General features: G+C 44.0%; 1 protein-coding gene across 1 annotated transcript; it reads right to left on the bottom strand.

Moving 5' to 3' along the window:
* Positions 1-3,740: 3,740 nt before the first annotated feature.
* On the bottom strand, positions 3,741-13,772 carry zdhhc8a (zDHHC palmitoyltransferase 8a). Its single transcript, XM_084034669.1, has 10 exons — positions 13,456-13,772; positions 7,669-7,790; positions 7,423-7,580; positions 6,904-7,076; positions 6,710-6,812; positions 6,535-6,626; positions 6,331-6,445; positions 6,129-6,243; positions 5,548-5,660; positions 3,741-5,450 (listed from the first exon to the last, which is right to left on the bottom strand). Exons 1-10 carry the CDS (start codon positions 13,557-13,559, stop codon positions 4,140-4,142), a joined length of 2,406 nt encoding a protein of 801 aa, XP_083890795.1. The 5' UTR covers positions 13,560-13,772; the 3' UTR covers positions 3,741-4,139.
* Between the last annotated feature and the right edge of the window lie 492 nt (positions 13,773-14,264).

Here is a 14,264-nt window from a genome sequence, read left to right as displayed (position 1 = left end):
AGACAGAGAGAGTGAGAGAGACCCGCTGCTACAGAGAGAGAGAGTCAGCGGCAAAAAAATGTAGGTCAATCTGCAGCATCTAGAAGTATCATTAGTTGACTTGATTGATCAGAATGAAATCAACTCAAGTCAAGAGTCCATATTCCTCAGAGGAAGCATCACATTATTATTATTTGCTGCTTTCTTATTGCTCCATTTATCATAATAGCATGCATCCAGAGGCAACGAGAACCATGGCAACGCAGGAGAATCTCTGATCCGGAGGCAGAAAAAAAAAACAGAATATGGTTGTTGTTATTATTATTGTCATTATCGTTAAGTTTAATTTGTGAAATGACAAACCTTTTGATCTCCATGTCTAGAGGACTGAAGGGGATCAGTCATTAATTAGGACTTACTAATAAATACACGTTAGTTTGGTGATAAAGGTACATGTGTTAAGCAGAACTGAATGGACTGTGGATTTTATCACTAGAAGAGAGAAAGTCTTTTGTCAGTTGGGTGAACAGAAGCGTAACTGTCCAACTGAAAGAAAATTGATTCTGGTTTGATTTTGTCTGCTCTGTCCTTCTCTTTAAAAACACTGCTGTGTTCTCCTTTGAGCAATTCATCAGAAATCAAAAAGGAGAAATGCATATTTTATTTTATTTTGATTTTATAATGGCATTCTCTATTATTGAAGCCATGCCTGTCTCCATAATTTATCAACCAGTACAAAGCAGAAGGTCACCAATCCAGGAACCCATCAGCTACCATTCTGACGAAAAATAAGCCCCCGAGGGTTCCTTCCTTTCCTGGACTACGGTTTTGAAGCCTCAAGTTCTGGCTGTCGCCATCTTGGTTTCTTTTGCAACCAGTGAATGGAGGTGACCATATTTGGACGTTGGAGGAGCGACGGGTGGATCTGATGAACACAAGCAACTACACTGGATCTGGCTCGACCTGGTAGTCGGTATGAAGCTGTTAACAAAGTTAGCTTCCATAATTCAAGGTCAACGACAAGTGTGAAAGTCATCATAGTAGCTAATTGCATTGGTAGCGACCTGTCAATCACAAGGTAGCCCCGCCCTAAAGCACCATGAAAGCATTTGACTTGCCATCTTCAATCCCACTGCTACTAAACCTAGTCTGTCCAAGACTTGTGAGCCTGAGCCAAGATTGTTGACCTCATCTCGTGTTCAGGGACAGGAGCTCAGCCAGCTGCTGTCAATCTGCTTTTCATTGCTATTCACAGTGTATATTATTATATATATAAAAGCATGATGCCTTATGTTTACATTGCAAAACTAGCAAACATGTGGTTTATTGATCACAGCTTGAGACATTTGAGACATAAACTCTATTCTAAGTTGAATTTGACATGGTGACAAATTGTAAAAATAGCATGATGTAACACGGAGGGGGCTTCACAGAAAAAAACAGTCACATCCGACACCAAACACTTTTGATCCACTCCTCTAACTCAACGACCTGCAATCCCTCATTGGAATGCAACCTTGTCATTACCGTCATTACCATTTTACCTCCGGCTACAGACGCTACGGTGAGCGGGAAAACAACAGGGGAAAGAGCAAGCAAGACAAGCGACAAAACAACAGCCAAACACCTCTCCTGACATAACAAAAAATAACATTTTTGGGGCGAACAGAAAAATAGTCGAGCAATTATCATTACCGATGTGAACACAGAAACGTAAAAGGTTTATGTTGGATTTGAAGAAGAGTCATTTGAACACTTCAGTTCCACTACGTCCCCAAGACCAACAACAACTGACTTAGCATTACAAGAGAATAATAGAGACTACAGGAAAGGCTTGTTCTTATCTGTAGGTGTGTCATGTATTTTCTGTTATATTGGGATTTTGATGCTTCTCTCTGTACATGTTCACCAAAAAGGACTCTGGGCTGGTTTCATCATCAATGACCATGTGCAAAGTGTGAATGTTACAACCAGAATATAGTTTCCAGGGCAACATGGCGAGTAAAATAAGTGACCCAAAAGCTGCTGGAACCCAATAAGGGTAAAAATAAAAAATACAGATGTCCCACAGATTCAATTGGCAGCCCAGCATACAGCCTCATGGCCAAACAGGGGAACTCAGCTGCTGAGGGTTATATGCTGGTTTAGGTGACGATGATCAGGTGTGAGTGATCAAGTATGCAAAGGGGGTGTGGCAGACCTGAAACACAAAAGGGGAGGGGGTGTTCTACAAAAGAGGCTATAAGGACGTCAGTGGACGTAACAGTGGATAAAGGACTGAAACACAAAATAAAAACGCTCCTTTCAGAGCTGTGTGTATTTTTATTTATTTTTTTAGAAACGTAGGCAAAGATGAAAAAATGCTGCAGCTTCATCAACAATTGCAGTGGTCTGTGGTCGATGCTGCATACTTTTCCTCGTAAAAAGAAATAGATTAGAAATAAAACAACGCTTTTAAAAATCTATCGAGCTCTGGCTCACATATGCTTCGGGGGAAGACGTCAATAACTCATAAACTGCAGCTTGTTCACAGCGCTCTCCGGTTCTTGTGATGCTTTGAAGGCCCAGATGTTGTCCTCGTCTCTCTCTTTGGATTTCCTGACTGGTTTTCACACAATCCCTCGTGTGAAAACCCTGTGTAATATAAGCTGCAATCTTGTTAGACCTTTTTTGGCAAGAACGACTGCTCCGAGGGTGTGTTGTTTACACGTTACTTGTTGCACCCTGGCACTCCAACCAAGAGGCTTTTTGGTTGTTGTTGTTCCTGCTCCAAATCTTTTGTTGTTGTCGGGCCTGAACTAGTGATCATTTTAACATCTCAATTAATTTACCAGTCCTGTGAGAGATCCGCTGCGTGCGTAAATTCAAGCCAACACTTTAAATCAATCAATCCTTTCAAGCCTTCCTCTTGTCAAATCTGCACTTCCCCACCTGCTATAAGGTCAAGTGCATCAATAACTCATGTGAAAAATCTCCAACTTCAAAGTGTCAGGGCTCGTAATTTAACAGCTAAACAAAACTGTGTGATTGTCAATCATGGCTCAAGGTAATAAAAGTTCCTGTTATTAGAAATCTTTCCGTCACAAAGCCCCTGAATGAGTCACGCGTATGTCCTTAGACGGAAGGCCGGCCAGAAAAGCAGATCTTTGACCTCTTGGAAAAGAAAAATGCTAAATGTGTCACTTGATGACTCATCAGACCTCTTCTCTTATAATAATACATTTATGATTTATGATGTTTTTACATCTTTCCTGCTTTTTCTTATCATTTTAATATTAACTACCTGTTGTGATAATAAACTGTCATGTGAAATGGACCTTCTGGAATACAGGCCACACTACTGAGCCCCCCCCTGGTCTTTTCCATGTCGTGTAGCCTTCGACATGAATGACGTGCTGTTTTCTGGCATTTTACACACAATAGCATCATCTGCTGGCCCTGACTGCCTGGCCAACTTCACACCACCTTCTGAAACTCTTCACTAGAGGGTGCCATACATGAATGCAGTGTAGAAACTGGCATTGCAGTGGCCTTGAATTATTCCACCAGTGTTATATTTCATTCAAATCCCCATTATATGTCATGATTTTTTCCAGTGGTACTATCATCACTGTTATATGCACTGCAGCAGGTTTAAATGGAAATAAGTGTAAGTATATATTATGACTCTCCAAGCCTTGATCACAATATATATAATAAATAAATAAATAACGTAACAACAGGAGTGAAAATTACAAAATAACTTTATTTATATAAACAACTACAAAATTCTATTAAAATGGGTATTTTGCAGCGGGACACATTAGATGATATGGTATTACATCATTTCACAAAAGCAATATCAAAACACATACAAAGAGATAATAAGTTAATATGTATTCTTCACTTGGCTCTTCCGCTTTGACTGAGTTTACAGAGCTCGCTCCGTTTGTAAGAGGAAGTCCTGAGATCCTGAGATTCGCCGTTTTTTTTTTGTGGATTTGGTCACACTTGCATGATATTTCAAGAATATGTATCCTTCACTGTGTGTTCTCACCATCCCACACAGGAAAGTCCCATATGGCCTCTTATTTACAAAGTATATTGGAGCTGTGAAGACTGAGACTAACACTGCATAGATGATTCATTTGCACCGTCAGAACCACAGAGGCTTTTTTGTATTATTTCAGGGCTCCCAAGGTGACCGAGTCCTTCCCCTCAGAGGAGTATGTGAGCGAGGATCGTTTTGCCGTGGCGTAGGAGGCGTACGAGGGGGCGGAGGAGGCAGAGGAGGTGGAGGAGGAAGGCAAACGGGGCAGAGTGGATGTGGAGGAAGGGAGGAGTTGAGTCTGTCTGTCAGGAGGACCGTATGCCGGAGAGGAAGACTTCCCCTTGCTTTGCAGGCTGCTGCTGCTGCTGCTCTGCAGAGGGGAGCTGGACGTTTTCGGGCCTCGAGTCAGAGACGACGTGGAGGAGCTGGAGAGAGGCGAGGTCCTCATGCCGTAACCGAGGATGCCGGTACTCATCAGAAACTCCCTGGAGCCGTAGGCCGGAGGAGTCGGTCCACGGGAACCCGGAGGTCGGACGTTGTCCGGCGGTAGACTCCTCCTGCTGGGTATGTCGTAGATCCCCATGTCTGGGCCGTAGAGGACCTGGGATCTGGCCTGGAGACGCAGCATCCTCTCCCTCTCCTCCATCTCTCGTCTCTCCTGGATGGATGCCATGATGGTTTTTGAAAAGTTGTCATAGCGTGCGACCGCAGACTTCTGAGGCGTCAAACCCTGCGGACCAAGGTCGCGAAGGCTGTCTCGGAGACTCTGAGAGGTCATATCTCGCATCGCCAGACCTGGAATGGCGAAGTCTCGTGATGTCACGCTTTGGGATGCAAGGTCTCTCGGCATCGCTCCTTGAAAAGTCGGACAGGATTCCCTTTGAGTGAAACCCTGGAAGGAGGGCGAGGGATCCCTTGAGGTGAGACCCTGTAAAGAAGGTGAGGGGTCTCTAGGCTGAGGAGACTGTCTGGCGACACCCATAAACACGGGGCTGTAGCCGTGAGGAGGGGCCCGCTGCACCACAGTCCCATCTACGCCTAGAGCCATAAAATGAGGGTGGTAGCCGACTGACGGGGCCCCTCTCTGAGCCAGGAACTGGGGGTCCGCGGAGCTGATGAGGGTATCATAGGAGAGACTGCTGTTTTGGTTGGCCAGTGGGCTGGAAGAGCTGACGATGCCCGGCAGTGGATTGGATCCCAAACCGTCACCATGCATGGCAGGTAGCTGGGATTTATTGCCGTGGCGACTGTTGTGTTTGAGGGTGAGAGAGCGGGAGTTGAGCGTCAGAGAGTTGAGCTGCAGCGAGCTGGAGATGGTGTTGGCCTGGACAGGAAGTCCGGCCTGCCGGCTGCCTCTCCCGGGGCTTTGTTTAGACTCAGATGTCTTTGTGCAGACGTCAGGAACTCTGTTGGTCCCTTGCTGCTCTGATGACTTCAGCAACTAAACAACAACAAAAACAGTCCCTGTCTGTCAGTGAAAAGGATAAAAACCAGGGCTTGGATATTGAGGCTCATACTCATATTAACTAATGAAGCACCTGCTCTGGAGGAATGGGGGACGATCCTCTGGATATGGCTTCCAGGACCGGCCGTAGCTGTGGGACCGTGGGAATGGATACAGGAATGATAGATTTGGTGTGGTGTCCCATCTCTGCAAAATAAAACACTGTGATGAGGATATGGAACACAAACATTCTATATTTTTCTTATTGTCAACAAATTCCATGAAAAAAAACCAAACCAATGCGGGATTAGCTAATTCGTTTAGTTCCTAAATACATTTGGAATCTATAAAAAGTCATAAATGTAAATTTTACATTTCAAAAACAGCTCTATCAGGGCCTACTTTCACCAGCGGATTAATACACATTTGGTGCACTAACCAGTACGTAAATACTGCATGGTGTATTTGGAATCAACTCAAAATAAACTGCAATGCCCTTGTGGTTTTTTTGGACCAAAAATGGCACATAAACTGTATCAGGCTTTGGCTCTTCAGGCATATACAATAAGATGTATCCTTGATGCTGCAGTATCTCTGTCACCACACAAGTAGGCTATGTATGCAGTACAAATTGGTGTCTGGTTATCACATTACATATGTATCATCCTACAGTACCATCCATGACAGCGAGTTGGCTTTTCAGCAGGCCGTGGTCTGGTTTGGGCGGCAGCGGAGGTGGCGTTTTCATTTGCGTGAGTTCTGACAGCTCGACAGATCCGGCTGAGGTTCGCTGGCAGGAGAAAAAAAAATCTTTAGACGATGATAGAACATTAAGAAAATGACTTAATTATAACTTTGCTTTTTTTTTCATGCATACTTTATTGAGTATCCCATTGTCTCTGACTTTCATCTGCCTCTGTCGGTCGATCTCGGGTCTCAGGAAGGGAGGCTGAACGTGGATCACTGTTTTCTTACAGGGCCTCGCTGTGTAGCTGGGGTCACATGACAAACAGGGTGTCAGCCAGTGAGTTACAAGGCTTCCTGAAAATCTGAAGATTAGGGGAAAATAAATGGCTCTTACTTTGGAGAGATGGGGCTGCAAACCAGATACTCCAGGTTGTTGCAACAACCTCGGGTGAACGGATTTACTCCTCCTTGAAACTTCCCAGTTACCTGCAGGTCATGAAGAGAATGAAATCAAAATAACAGAATGATAATAATTGATATACTTCAGTTTTCAATCAAACCAATCTGACTTGTTCATTGGTGGTGCGTCCTCTGGACACCAGGTACAAGTGGAATCCAGTGAGACCGAGGACCGGGATGAGAAACAGCCCTGATATGCTGATCACGACCAAACTGCACATGCTGTTGAGGAAAACTCAACCAGAAAAGAAGTTTTGTACGTTTACACGACATGTTTACATGTTCACACACATACTGAGGATACGTGACGGTGCAGTGCAGCTTCCATAACTCCTCCTTGTGGTGCAGGACGTATGTGAGGCCAAAGGTGAAGACGCCGATCATGTGAACTGTCAGCGACAACAGAAACAGGAAGAAATAGCGGTAGTTTCGCCTCCCGATGCAGTTGTTCACCCACGGACAGTGGTGGTCAAAATCCTGGGGGGGGAGAACGTGGGAAAAGAGAAATCAACTGAAAATGAAGCATTCGTTGAAAACTGCTTTCTAAATACACTTTGTTTAATGCAGACTCCCTGAACCCTTTTCCAAATTGCATTTCTACTGAGACTACAAGGGATCTGAGAAAAGGATTAACCTGATTAATGAGATCTCTCTCCCCCTCCATCGCACTCTGTCCATCATTCACTGCAGAAATCCCCTTTATTGACTTTCCCCACACACATTGCTACACTCACCCACTGGCGCTACCCGTGGTCTTATCACTCATTTCCCCCCATTTAAAGTGTTTTCTATTTTTTTCTTGCTAAAAATAACCCACACTAACCTCCACGCAGTGATCGCATACGCTGCAGTGGGAGCAGCGTGGCGGTCTGTAGAAATGACAGGAGGCGCACCACTTCATCCGCACCTGGACGCCCTTCACGTCCACGTTCTTGTACAGAGGAGCGCGGAACTCGTCATCCTTGTCCTCGTCCTCGTTTGCTGGAAAACAATATGTGAAACTGGTTAAATAACATTTCAACAAATGAAACCCCCAACCACCCACACACACACATAAAAGATGACTTACCCATCGGGAGCACACCAGCATCCATGAATGTTGCCATGGTGAAGTTGGCCAGCACAAAAAGGAAGAGGGTGGCGCAGCATGGTGGCACGGCAGGGCAGATGGTTACAGCCAGCCACGGGCATCTGAATATGCAAACACGGGGAGGGGGAAGAAGGAAAAAAACGTTTCCTGTACTTGAGTGTTCATTCAAAGCCGAAGTCCTGATGTAAATCAGAAGGGTTTCACGGCGTTTCTCAACCTTGCAATTATCCAGCCTCGACTTGGGTTAACACAAATCAAGGATGTACAACAAAGATTTCAGGGGATAATCTTCATCCCATTTATTCTGATGGGAGCACTGGATCCCAAAGGTAATTGTTTACAGTGGAGAGATAAGCACGTATTAGTGCGTTCAACAGTGAGCAACAAGGGATTAAATCATGGGGTCTCTCCCGGCAAAAACAGTTCCTGCACCCTGCAGAAACATCTGCATCTGTGTCACACAGTGAAGCAGATCTGGACACCACTAACAAACCCCCGAAACCCCAAAATATACAACTTACTTAATTATTAAAAATGCTGACGGTTATTTTCCATCTTCCTATATCATTTAAGAATCTGACAAAAGACAGAGTGAGGTGGGTCTGTCGTATTAGTGTTGCGTTATGAAGAGATTGTTTATGATGGGACAGGTTCATAGCTTCGTTTAGCTCTAAAATGGTCAATCGATTAATGAATTGATAGAAAATTAATCAAAAGGATTTTTAACATTTTTCTGTTTTATAACATAAAAACAAATCATTTTGGGCTTGACAACAAGACATTTTAAAACATCATCTTAGACTCTATGATGGCATTTCTTGTTATTCTCTGACATAACTAATTGATTAATTGTGAAAGTAATCAGCAGATTGTTAAATGAATAAATCGTTAGTTGCAGCCCTAGGTTCAAAACTATTCAAACTATTCTTTTTATGCAACACAGTACTGAGATATGTCAGGATTGTGTAACATCTTTCCACGTGTCCTAAAATCTTAGAGAACCATCACTTCGCCTCCTCAACAGTATTCTGCTGAATGGGAGTATGATTATATCTCTACTGTGTGAGATTAGAGGGAGGGGCGGCGTAATCAGGTTACAGAGGAAAAGATTCACTGGATTATATTAACAGTGTGATTGAACATCACATGTTTAACCTACATATATATACTGTATGGGAATGTTCTAAATGTGTCTGGTTCTATCTTCATGGATTTTTCCCCGCTAGGCCCAAGTAAACCGTAAAAAAACGAGCGTTTAAAACAAAAGTATTATCGAAAGTGAAAACTCTGACAAAATGAAGAGTCATCCGCTTCAATTATGCGCTTCATCCCATTGTGGCTCCAATCCCCAAACCCCCCGGCTGGTTTTAGGGAGTGGGGGAGGGGTCCACGCCCTCCAGAGGAATGCCTGCTGATGCCATGCCAGCTGCAAACGCAGTAATCCCTGGATTATGATCTCTGGATTATAGACCGTTTCTGCCGCTCCGCTGCATTGTGGATTCCTCACATTAGATGCTAAATACACAGATTGCGCATATTCACCATATATCACACGTTACTATACACTGCTTGTATCGTGACATGAAGCCAATCGGTTCGCTGCTAGAAGTCGACACCTGCAGACGGCTCCCCGCTCACCACGGATAATGAGAAAGGAAAAATGGAAATAGGACAAGAATCCCTTTGTAGATATGAACAAATTTAGCATAATGAAATTATGAGGAGGCAGTGAATATGTGACAAAAAGATTAAGGAGCATAGCATGATCCGACCCCCCCCCCCCCCCCCTCCAAAGGCTGCTTTTCAGGATGTGTGTCAAAGTTCTTCTCATTAAACTGGTCCTGTTTGACACGCGCTTAAACTGTCATATCTGATCAGATACAATAATCTGTGTAACTCAAGCTGGTTAGTTACAACAACCCTCTCATCATTCTGCATGAGATCTTACAAATAAATACTGTTTACCCTGAGTCTTTGAAAGAAGAAACGCACTCTCTTTCTTTATAAACGACAGCAATTTCACCAAATTATCTTTTGGATGCTTTGATTCATTTCAGTAAAAACAGTAATTGCGTCACCGCACAATGGATTACCTGCAGAAGCCTGTAATTTGCTTCAGATCCGACAAATTATACATATTTGTGTCAGTGAACATGGCAGAGCCATCAAAATGACAAGCACAAGATAGTCGGAATGAGCCATGTTGTCATTATAACGGTACTAGGGAGGAGTTTTCTGAGAATGATGAGAAAATACACATGGCTTCGGCTGATATCAATGTCAACATTACAAAGAAACACATACTTTGTGCTGAGATTGGACGGATTCACATTAACTGTCTGTACTGTAATTTGTGTGTGTGTCTGTGTGTGTGTGTGTGTGTGTGTGTGTGTGTGTGTGTGTGTGTGTGTGTGTGTGTGTGTGTGTGTGTGTGTGTGTGTAATAGAAATGATCAGAAAAGATGCTTGATGGATTGTGACAATTGTTTCAACCATTTTGCATGGATTTTATGGAGATGTTTCTACAATATGCAAAATACAGCTCCAAGTGGATGAACGTGCAGCAGATGAAACACTGAAGGTGAGCCGGAAGCCCGTCCAAACTTTCTTCACGCCTCCGTGTGGACAGTGAGCCTCCGTCATCGGTCTGAGGCCATCTCGACCCGCAGGGAGGGACAGTTCATTACACTGCGGCGTGGCCGAGACAAGCCCCACCTAATGAAACAGCCCAGGCAGAGCTGTATTAAATCACACAGAACAGTAAGCTGCTCTTGCAATCTGCACGCTGGCCTCATCTCCGCAGTGGGTCAGTGGCACAGCAGACGCAGCACAGTTGGTCCAGCCGCAAGTCCACTAGTGCTGGCAGCCAGGGCTCCTTTTGTGAAATATTGCCACGGTTACATGAATGACATCACAGCCATGTGGTCCGCAAGATTTCTAGACAGAAAGCACTGATGTGTTGCGCTCAGTGTCATGGGAGTGTGGTTGTGAAATGAGTGGATGCCTGAAAGTAAAGCGATATAAGCTTTAAATGTTCTCTTTATGCATTCATAGCATTAATAACTAGCTAGCTCTGGACTGTGCTCATATGGCGGTTACAGGCGATACCGCCATCCCGTCAGGAGAGCGGCCCACCCTCCAGTTCTCCGCTCAGGTTAACACTGTTGGCTCTGTCAGCATTGGTATTTAACACTTTAAGCACACAGCGTTCACACTGTTAGCACAGCTAGCTCAGCGTCTTTAAATCTGCCCAGAAACTGAGCGGGGATGTACAGTATCTCTTCATACAGCGTCGCCTAGAAAGTTGGAATCATTGGCAAATGTCAAACAAATGTCATGCATGAATACATTTTCACCAAAACAAAATATTCCAACTTTATGGGCAACAGTTTATAAGATGCACATTTCAAAATTAAAAGTGAAAAGTTGAATTTAACAACAATAAAAACGCAGCCCATCTCAATGTAAGACACTCAGGGGTTTTACTGCAGCAGCCTTAACTCATCAATGTTAGCCAACTTGACAAATAACAGAGTAACTTACAGAGTCTCTTCTCTATCGGCGCTCCTGTTAATGTGTGTATACATTATGCATATACAGAATTAGCATTCAGCACTATGTAATTGCAATTTGTGACCACAGTGGCCGCTGTTCAGCAGAGTTTACATAGTCTAGCTTTAAGTGTCTCAATTTAAACTGCAATTCCTGTATAATATGTCACATGCAAAGACTGATGTTCTAACCTGCCTGCAGTGTTTGCATCTACACTTTTCACACGTGTTGCCTTTTTCTCGTTTCAACACATTTCAGCATTCTGAACAGTTTATTTCTGAGCCTGGGCAGAGCTGAAAATAGCTTAATTAACAAGGGACATTTTTCCTTGGTCTCTCCGATGTCTTTGTTGGGCGTAGGCGACCGGCCTGAGTTTAACAATGCACAAAACCTGAAGCACTAACCCAAACAACGGTTCACGGTCAGAGGAACAAAAGCAGGAAACCAGTAACTGATGTATTTTATCAGGCGAAGGAAAACAAAAGAGCCCTTTCTAACTCTACCAAACCGGCAATGGAAAATGGTAGCATGCGTGCTTCCACTATTAATGTGCACACACACACACACACACAAACTGCAAGATTATTAACAGATGGACTTTATATGACTGCAGGGTTTATGATTCAAATTGGGGTCGAAAGTGAACGTCAATACAAAACGTGACAAAACAAAAGGCCTGACTGGATATTCACGTGTTCCCATGATTCACAGCAACCTGAGTAAAGGCAGAGGCAGTGTTATGGCAGATGACAAGCGGCGTCCCTTTGACTCAGTGTTACAGAGGCTGAACAGTACGAGGCACCTGCCCAGCTCTGCTTTTGGTGATATTATTCATTTTAAAGGGAGCATGTTATGCTCCTTTTAAGGTTCATACTTCTCAACACGTTTGCTTTCTTTGATGTTCTAAAATACATATAATTTTCCTGAATAAACCTGTATCCACCCTGTCTGATGCACTCCTGTTTTAGCGCTCTCTCTTTAAGCATGACGTGGTATAATCTACCATATAAATGAAAGACTAAACACGATTTCACTCAAAGCATGTTTCTTTTAAAGATCTCACATTTCTGCTGGTATCCATAACTCTCAGCTTTTTCACAAAGAGAATGGAAATAAAGGAAATGTAATGATGCGTGGAAAAAGAAACACACTAAATCAAAGATCCCAGACTCCATTTTCCCAGATGGGGATCACATGGCATTGGCAAGAGGATCCTAATCCCGTAGTCCCAATCTGGTGTCAGATTCCAGTGGAAACGGTGCACTGCTGGAGAACAGGGGAGAAACTAGGCCAAATATGGCTGCAGAAGTCATGGGTCAGTCGACTGGTTGATAGAGCTGATGAGGTGGAAGCCTTCAACCAGCGAGTCAACAGTAGATGTCAGAGGGGTTTTCATATTGAAAGTAAGGTATCTGACCCTGGTGTTGTTTCCTTTGTGGTTCTTAATGCAAAGCCTTTGCAATATATAGATAACTCTGACTAACCTATAGGCCTTATTTAAATGGATTCCAGGGTATTATGTGCTTTATATTTCTTTCTTTTTTCCCCTGCATACCAGCGTTGGCTTGAGTGCATATCTTTCCAGCCTCCCACTAGTTCCTCACAAATAGGTCAAAACGAGGAGGCTAAAATTAACCATTTCAACGCTTTCACCAAACGTTGTATAAAAACTTCCAATTTCAGATCAGGCCATCTGATCTCGAGAAAAAAACACATCGTTGGAGTTGGTATTCGCCTTTCCATCAGCTAAATGTATGACACATGTGGGTCATAACGGCGCTTTGATACATGTTGACTGTGGGTGGCTTATCCCCTTAACTGTGCTTACTGTGAGTCCTCAGGGTGCATGGGCAGGCACCCAGGCTGGCCCACACTGAGAGCCAACCGGGTCAGATGATAGCCACCCCTGGTGGGACTGCCAGCGGGAGGGGACGTCAGTGAGAGGAAGAAGAGGAGCTCTTCATGTGTGTTTTTTTATTGAAAAGTGTCTAAAAGTAAAATATTTAAAAATTGGAGTAATATTACAATATTTCACTTCTCAGAATCCAGTTCCACATGCAAACACAGACACACTTGCATTAAGAACAGGCTACCTGATGCGTGCTGGATGAAGGATGGGGGGATGAGTGCGTGGATGGATGGATGACTTCTCTGCGGAGCAAACCAAACAGTTACATGTCACCAACTTTTCCCTTTTCGCCCGGCCGGCACTTACGTGAAGACGAAGAACAGGGAGGTCGAGCCGAGCAGCAGGCAGGCGGCCGTGCTCACCGGGATGAAGGCGCTGGGTCTCAGCGAGTCGGCGCCGCTGGCGGGCATCCTGTCCTCGCGCTCATCAGACTCTCATGAGGAGGAAAGCGACGGCGGAGCGCAGCGCGCGAGCACCTGTTTGTTGCGTGTCAGGTCCCCCGCCTCGCATCGACCTCAGGAGCGTCGCGAGACGAAAAGCATAGTCAAAAGGGAGGAGGGGGAGGGGAAAAAAGAAAAAGATCCCCGATAGCGAAAGCCCGCAGCGGCTCTGCTCAGCATCCCGTCCCGTCTGTCCGTCCCGGCAGGCAGCAGCTAACGGACGCCGCCTCCGGTTTCTCCAAAAGGTGGAGCTTTTAGTCATGAATCACGTGGAGCAATACTACACTACCACCCCCTCCCACACACACACACACACACGCACACGCTGGGACCGGACGAGCAGAATAATTAAAATCATGTGCATTAGTGTCCATATCAGGATGGAGTTATTAATTATGTGAGATATTTGTTCATTAAAAAAATAAATAATCTGATCCACCTATTTTATAAACTCGTATTTCCATCCCAAGTCTCCACAAAGTGAGTTTAAATGGCACAATTTTCTCTATACAAGTTGTAACTAATGGCTTTATTAATGGTTAATGGATAATAATAATAATAATAATAATAATAATAATAATAATAATAATAATAATACTTGAAGGGCAGGTTGTGGAAACATTTACAAGTGGAGACTATGGAGCATTGCATGGACCATGAGCATTTATTGATGAT

Source organism: Eutrigla gurnardus (genome assembly GCF_963514095.1).
Source record: "Eutrigla gurnardus genome assembly, chromosome: 19".
Taxonomy (NCBI): Eukaryota; Metazoa; Chordata; class Actinopteri; order Perciformes; family Triglidae; genus Eutrigla; species Eutrigla gurnardus.
The sequence above is the reverse complement of the archived record's forward strand: the minus strand, read 5'-3'. Positions and strand labels throughout refer to the sequence as shown.

What these genes read in the sequence shown, in the direction of transcription:
- zdhhc8a (XM_084034669.1), bottom strand. Translation starts at nt 13,559, where the DNA reads ATGCCCGCCAGCGGCGCCGACTCGCTGAGACCCAGCGCCTTCATCCCG. An exon ending in GACGCACCACCAATGAACAA is followed by an intron (nt 6,627 to 6,709) that starts GTCAGATTGGTT and finishes CATGACCTGCAG; the next exon opens with GTAACTGGGAAGTTTCAAGG. An exon ending in CCCCCATTCCTCCAGAGCAG is followed by an intron (nt 5,451 to 5,547) that starts GTGCTTCATTAG and finishes GTTGTTGTTTAG; the next exon opens with TTGCTGAAGTCATCAGAGCA.